We start from the raw sequence: 8209 nt of genomic DNA, 5'->3' as shown, positions 1-8209 counted from the left end.
TAACATTGGGCCTCATTCACAAAACTTTTCTTAAAGTTTTCTTTGGGTCTTAAGAAAAGGAAAATGAAAAACCAGCAGAGGATTCATGAAGCAGGAGCAGAGTCTGGCTGAAAAGAAATGAAGACTGGGGGGGGGGGGGGAGAGAAGGAGAGAGGAGAGGAGAGGAGAGGAGAGGAGAGGAGAGGAGAGAGAGGAGAGGAGAGGAGAGGAGAGAGAAGAGGAGACAAGGAGAGGAAGAGAGGAGAGAGGAGAGGAGAGGAGAGAGAAGAGGAGACAAGGAGAGGAAGAGAGAAGAGGAGAGGAGAGAGAGGAGGAGGTTATAAATTCTAGTCTACAGTTATTGATAAAGGTTTTATTTTCTTGGTTCCATCATCAGTTTCCTCAGACTGGATCTCTGTGTTCCACTGGTTCAGACTGAGATAATTTTAATAAACATAAAGTCAGATTCAGCAGCAGGAAAGTTTTTTATATCTCATCACAATCTGCTGTGTCAGCGTTCCTTTATGAGCTAGAAGTGATTTTCACTGTTCCTCCAGACAATGGCAGTGAATGGAGAGAGAAAAACACAATTCTCCAGTCTGCTCAACAGATCACAGAATCACTGATTTGGGGTTTTATCATGGAGGAAGAGACACCAGCCCAGACTCTACCAGACGCACACAGAGATCTAATCGGTCTGACCAGCAGCAGGTTCCTCAGTGTTAAACTAGAGCAGCTGTATATTCCTGATGTTACTCAATAAAACCTTCCTCTCTCCAGACTCCTGAGGAAGAGGAGGAGGAAGAGGAGCAGATCACAGTCTTCTGAACAGACTGAGGAGGAGGAGGAAGAGGAGGAGGAGAAGAAGAGGAGAGGATCATGTAGCTGGACTGATTTCCCTGTATTTAATGGAGGAATGAGACCAGATGATTTATCTTATCAACATTGTTAAGTAAAGTACTAATATTTCTTTTGAAACGAGTAATGATTATATTTCTGTTTATTAAGGAGTCCAGCTGTCTGGTCTATTTAGTTTTTTCCTGTTTATGTGAAGTCCACAGAACAGACAGGAGCTGCAGCTGCAAATCATCTGAATATTTCTATAGAAATTACAATGATTTGAGTTAGAAATGCTGATTGGAAATCTCAAAGTTTGGTAAATTTCCTAAATATTGCTAAATATTTATTTTAACCGCTAAAGAAACTGTGTGACTAATAGTGAGGGAAACACATTTGTGGAATAAATAACAACAGAATGTGACAGAATGTGTATAAACCCTGAACTGATGTTCAGGGTTTATAACTTCCACCAGCTGAAGAGCAGACATGTTGCTAAGGTAACAAGTGGTAACCATGGAGACAGTTTATTATATTTCTACCTAATTGCTCCTGTTTTTTATTCTTACATGATTACAAAAGTTTATTACAAAATAAACCTTGAGCCTTCAGTGTTTCAGTTTCATCTGAATAATCAGCTGGTGGTCAGGAAGGTTGCTGGTTCAAATCCCCAGACTGGGGGAACTGGATCAGCCTCTGCCTGAGTGCCTCTGAGCAAAGCCCTGAACCCCCAGCTGCTCAGTGACCTGCAGCAGACTGAGCTTCACTGACAGAGATCTGTCTGTGCGGCTCTATTCTATTCTATTCTATTTTATTCTATTTTATTTTATTTAGTCTTAGGTTTTCTGGGATGTAAAGTGTCAGCTTATTCACAATGGAAACTTCATTATAATGTTATCTAGTTAATAGACATTACATGGGTGTCAGGAGCATTAGGTGATTATTGTGCCTTGTATTCAGAGGGTTGCTGGGTTGAATCTGGGTTCAGTGTCCAGTGCTGCTGAGGAGCCTTTGGGCCAGGCAGCAGAGCCTGATCTGATCTGATCTGATCTGTGTGTTCAGACCAGCTGGAGGCCAGTGGAGTCTGGCTGTGTGATGAAGACAGAAATGTTTTATCCATCGGTTTAAAATGGGTTGATTAAAACACAATAAACCTCCATATTTAATCAATACATTTCTCCATTTATTGATTGTGTGTGTGTGTGAGTACTTGAATACAATATTTTGCTCTTCAAAATCTGAACAGAATACACACATGCCCCCCCACTTTAATCTAAAGTTAGGCTCCAGTGCCACTGCTACTACTTGATATCAATGCTATCTTGCTTTATTAATATATGCACTGATTTTAAACTGCAACATTTAATTTTAATGATTTCTTGGCCCATCCAGGGACTGGTGTTGGAAATGATCTTCGGCTGTATTTGTCCCTTACAAATAAACTAAACTAAAACTAAACTGCTCCTATTGCCACTATAGCCCACTACTAGACTGTTACTACTGATACTACAATTACAATTACAGTTTCCCATCTGGCAGACGCTTTTATCCAAAGTGACGTACACATGAGATTTAAATACAACAAGCAAGGATCCAGTCAGGAGAACAAGGAGAGTAAGAGCCATGAAGCAAAGATCTGGTCCAACAGGACAGAGGAGCCACGAGGCAGAGAGGCACAGAAAGAGGTTTTTTTTTAAGATTACACAGTCCATCAGGTGAGAAGGTGTTCAGTAAAGAGCTGGTCTTTAGTCTCTTCTTAAAGAGTGAGAGGGACTCTGCGGATCGAATGGAGTTTGGTAACTCGTTCCACCACCGAGGAACCACAGAAGAAGAGTCTGGATAGAGACTCAGGGCCTTGTTGCGGCGGCAGACGGGGAACCACAGAAGAAGAGTCTGGATAGAGACTCAGGGCCTTGTTGTGGTGCAGCACCTGGCGGTCTCTCCTTGGCAGAGCGTAGTGGGCGGAGGGAGCGTAGACCTGAATGAGGAGTTCAGGTCGGAGCCGTTTTGGTTTCCGCTTTGCATCAAGGACTTGAACCTGATGTGGCAGAGACTGGGAGCCAGTGGAGGATATACACTACTACTGCTGCTACTGATACTATAGCCTAAATAAAGACTAAGACTAAATAAAATAAAATAAAATAAAATAAAATAAAATAAAATAAAATAAAATAGAATAAAAGAATAGAGCCAACAGAAAGCAGAGAGACAGTCTCCATCTGTACTGATCCCTTGATCATATTGACATGTTTAAAGGTTTTTGCCAACTATTGGTTTGAACTGATTTATGAACGGTGAGAAACCTGAGGCCCACACTGACAGCCATAGCTGTTCTGGAATATGCTTTGTGAATAATGTTAATTTTAAATATTGTTATTTCAGTATGTCTAACTGGATGGTGGATGTACTTCAGATGAAGTTGTTTGAAATTACAATGCACAGTATTGACTGGCAGTGAAATTCTATGTGATTCCATTCTATGTGATGCGTTTCCATGTGATTACAACACCACAATGATTAGAAATTAGGTTCACCTGGCAATCTACCTGTCCCTGTAAATAAGGAACGTATGACTTCATTCGTACACACTGATGAAGGCCGGATGGCCGAAAACGTTCTGTGACAGATGAACAATTAAATCAAGTGAGTGATATTTTTCTGAGTGCGACCCTTCACTCCCGGGAACAGCGTACAGGTGCGTTTTGGCCCAGTGACCCCCTGGATATAGCCAAAAGACCCAGGGCCATCTCTTACTCACAGACGCCCTCTAGAGGCCATCTTATGAAGCGACATCTCACTAAGTGTCACCTGACTGACTGACTGCCTGACTGACCCGAATGCTCGGCTGCACCGAGGGAAAGAGATCATTTGGAACAGAGCTCTGACCAAAATGAAAATACCAGCAGCCACACACAGCTGCAGTGGTTAGCCAAGGTAAAAGTCACCTAAAAATACACATATCACCTCCAACAAGTTAGTCACATACATGGGCAAAATGTTCCTGTCTGTCTCATAAGGTTTTACTTTGACTGAGTGAAGAGCAGGCAGCACGTTCCACTGATAACTTTTTTTAACCATTTGAGTATTTCAGCAACACACTCTCTGGACTTTGGGGGTCTCAGGCAACATATTGTGCTGTAGACCAAACCGAACTGACAATACCGATGAATGTGACGGGTCAGCTTGGGGATATCTACAGTATGTCAAAGTAGAGATATACTCAGGTGATACCGACAGACAAAGGGCAGAAAAAAATAGAGAAAATATCGATGTAAATGAGGATGAGGAGGTCCACTTCTGGAGCCAAACAGAACCGGAACTGCACTCTCAGGAAATGGACATGTATGGAAACAAATATGCTTGCTGCATGCTCATAATAGGGAGTATATTACAAGTTCATGGACACACACACACACACACACACACACACACACACACACACACACACGGAATAGACTGTATATTCTAAAACAACTTGCTATTGGGAAAACAAAATGTAAGTAATAAGAGTAAAATGACTTCTGTAAGAACCAATGTGGTGAGAGAGTTGAAGGGTGAGAGAGTAAAAAGTAGATGGAGAGAGAGAGAGAGAGAGAGAGAGAGACAGAGAGAGAGAGAGAGAGACAGATACAGAGAGAGAGAGAGAGAGAGAGACAGACAGAGAGAGAGAGAGAGAGACAGACACAGAGAGAGAGAGAGAGAGAGAGAGACAGACACAGAGAGAGAGAGAGAGAGACAGACACAGAGAGAGAGAGAGAGAGAGAGACAGACAGAGAGAGAGAGAGAGAGACAGACACAGAGAGAGAGAGAGAGAGAGACAGACACAGAGAGAGAGAGAGAGAGACAGACACAGAGAGAGAGAGAGAGAGACAGACACAGAGAGAGAGGTTTCCTGTCCATTGGTGGTTTTAGCTGAAGTGCAGAAGAAAACCACATTGCCTGAATGAATGTCAGCAGTGTGAACTGTGGTGATGAAATGCATATCCACCCTCAGTATGCTCACACACTCAAACATGACAGATATTGCCCTCTACTTTCATCACTGGTCTGGTGGGCCAACGTACGTTTTCCTCATTTCATCCAGTGGTGACTGGCTGTTATATATTGCTTGAGAACAGCAATCAGAATCTGTAAATCTGCACCTTATGTAATTTTCAAAAACAGTGTCATAAAAGTTAGTCTCTATGTTCACAGGGGGCCTGGTGTGTGAATTCCTGAATGAGTTAGATTTATGAACATTACAGCTAAAGACAACTAAAATTTAAAGACAAAACCAAGTGGGATGTGGAGAGAAACCAGCTATTGGCTAACTATAATAACCCTACCACAGAGAGAGAGAACCATAGAGATATACACAGTCTTATATCTCTATGGTTACAACAATGTCACTGGAGAAAGAGACCAATGATGATCTGCCACAACCGACTGAAGAGAGAGACCAGTTACAGACCAGGTACAACAACCTGACTGAAGAGAGAGACCCGTTGCAGACCAGTAACAACATCCTGACTGAAGAGAGAGACCAGTTACAGACCAGGTACAACAACCTGACTGAACAGAGAGACCAGTTGCAGACCAGGTACAACAACCTGACTGAACAGAGAGACCAGTTGCAGACCAGGTACAACATCCTGACTGAACAGAGAGACCAGTTGCAGACCAGGTACAACAACCTGACTGAAGAGAGAGACCAGTTACAGACCAGTTATAATGACCTGACTGAAGAGAGAGACCAGTTAGACCAGGTACAACATCCTGACTGAAGAGGGAGACCAGTTGCAGACCAGGTACAACAACCTGACTGAACAGAGAGACCAGTTACAGACCAGGTACAACAACCTGACTGAAGAGAGAGACCAGTTGCAGACCAGGTACAACAACCTGACTGAAGAGAGAGACCCGTTGCAGACCAGGTACAACATCCTGACTGAACAGAGAGACCAGTTGCAGACCAGGTACAACAACCTGACTGAACAGAGAGACCAGTTGCAGACCAGGTACAACATCCTGACTGAACAGAGAGACCAGTTGCAGACCAGGTACAACAACCTGACTGAAGAGAGAGACCAGTTACAGACCAGTTATAATGACCTGACTGAAGAGAGAGACCAGTTAGACCAGGTACAACATCCTGACTGAAGAGGGAGACCAGTTACAGACCAGTAACAACATCCTGACTGCAGAGAGAGACCAGTAACAACATCCTGACTGAAAAGAGAGACCAGTAACAACATCCTGACTGAAGAGAGAGACCAGATAAAGACCAGTAACAACTTCCTGACTGAAGAGAGAGTAGCTCCACACCCATGTGTTTATGATTGATCTTGTGTGAAAATGATGATTTTTTGATTTTCAAAATAAAACACCTCTTGAAAAAAAGGTTAATTTCAGATCTTCATATTCTTTTTCTACACACATGATCTGGGCACAATACAGATTCCAAAAGAAAAACATTTATCTGTTGCTTTATCTTGGCACAGTATTGAGACTGATCAGGCTTTAGGGCCATTTCTATAGTATTCCTATAAAATGATCAATAAAATGTCTGTTTCCTCTGTTTTGCCTCCCTACCTTCCACCAGGCAGCCTCACTCCTCTTCTTCTCTGTTCATTTCCTTGTTGTTCTTCCATTGTCAGACACTGTAACTCATGTTGTGCTCTGTCTGTATACAGTATGCTCCAGCTGGAGGTTCAGGAGATGAACCTCTGAGCTGTTTTAGAGAACTGGCTGATCATTGGCTGATCTAACGCTTCACACATTCCTTCATTAGTGAAAGTCAGGAGCAATTCATCAATTCAGGACACATTCACAAAAAAAGTCTAATAGAAATGTACAGAAAATATGCTTGAGAGATTATGACAACTGGTTCAACCATTTTGCATGTAATGACTTATACAGTGATGCCTAGATGTTTTGGGGGGTGAGACTATTCAACAGAGAACCAGTATAATACATTTTGATCAACATGACATAAGCAGCTGATAATGTAGGAAACAGCAGACAGTTGTACATAATCATTTGCATGAATGTGCCAAAGCATTTGCAGTTTGTTCAAAAGAATGAGAAATTGCTTTATGATGTGCACAAGTGACTAGATGCTGTGGAGGCTGAACCATAGAGACATAACAGTGTTGTGGTGTTACATCTCTATGGGTTGAACAAGGAGTTTGGAGAATTTCAATTCTGATCTGAGAACTGAACCAAAGCCACTGAGAAAAACTGAAAGAAAAACGTGTGCTGTGGCCTCATACTTGATTTGTGCTCAGCTTAGGTATTACTTTAAGTGCTGCAAATTAAATTTTACATTTCCACTGCGGACATTAAAGGGTTAAAGGGATGGTGGAAAATGTAAAAAATGAGCAAAATCTCATATCACATCATTGGAATTGTCCTTTAATAAATTCCACGCCTGTTAAGCAAACTTTGCTATTTCAATGTAGTTGTAAGTAAAATATTCACCGGCCAAAAAAACCCCAAAAACATTTGGAATCATTGACAGAATTAAAGTTTAAACTTAACTCTCTTTCTGTCTCTCGCTTTTTATTTCTTAGTCCAATGACTTGTGTGCACCTTTCAGTAGTTCTGTTGTGCGTCTAATATAAAATGTAACTTTCATATACTATACTTTCTCCTGAGTTCATCTTGTTGTGCTCTCAGTATCCCTCCTAAACCACATCTCATACATATAGATGACTTCCCTTCTCTGTAAAGTGAGACAGATCCCTATCAGCAGCTCTGGTGCTTTTTCTTTTGTAAATAACTCAGAGTTTTCTTGGTGTGAAAAGTTTTTTTCCATGTCTCCATTAATATACAATAAAGCCATGGCAATGTGAGCACCTCTGATCTGAGATAGCACACATGGTTGAAAATGTGGCTGGGGTACGATGCGTTTCCACGGCGATGCTCTCTGGTTTCACATGCTGTGGTGCCGCGCTGGTTTCACTTCCCTCAGTGCGGTGTTAGCTTGTCAGTCCCTGACCATGGCAGGGGGAAGAAAAGCAGTGAAGGAAACAGAAAGAAATGAGGAGACAGAGAACTGACAGCATGACGGATGAGATGTTCGCTCATGTCTGCCGAGCCAGCCGGTCTGTGATGCTTTACACCGAAGAGACGACAGAGGAAAGGATCTGGGGGAAATGCTCATCGCTGTTTACGAGACAGTTTGGATTTTGCTCTTAAGTTTGCAACATTGTAACAGATGGGATTCAAAATGAGATACAGTCAAGTCAGAGTTTATTTGTACAGGCCTGAAAGTGAAAATGTATTTCTTGATTTTGGTTACAGCTTTGGTGATGAATGATCACTGTTTTGGTGTTTTGCACTCAGTGTAGGCTCTGGCCCAACATAATAATAAAGACACTCACTGTAAACTTCTCCTCTCTTATATTTATTC

General features: G+C 42.0%; 1 protein-coding gene across 1 annotated transcript in view; it reads left to right on the top strand.

The window, feature by feature from the left end:
• The first annotated feature begins 5198 nt into the window (after window positions 1-5198).
• The window catches only part of LOC139640132 (C-type lectin domain family 4 member M-like), a 7500-nt gene continuing 4489 nt past the window's right edge, over window positions 5199-8209 (top strand). Inside the window, exons 1-2 of the mRNA XM_071514303.1 lie at window positions 5199-5561; window positions 5641-5937. Of these exons, the coding sequence (XP_071370404.1) occupies window positions 5199-5561; window positions 5641-5937 (660 nt within the window). The remainder of the gene's footprint in view (window positions 5562-5640; window positions 5938-8209) is intronic.

Source organism: Centroberyx affinis, unplaced genomic scaffold (genome assembly GCF_046629955.1).
Source record: "Centroberyx affinis isolate AG114_WGS23_722 - 3 ecotype Tasmania unplaced genomic scaffold, CSIRO-AGI_Caff_v1 ptg008423l_1, whole genome shotgun sequence".
In the NCBI taxonomy this organism is placed as follows: Eukaryota; Metazoa; Chordata; class Actinopteri; order Beryciformes; family Berycidae; genus Centroberyx; species Centroberyx affinis.
Note: the sequence above shows the minus strand (reverse complement) of the source record. Positions and strands in the feature narration are given on the sequence as shown.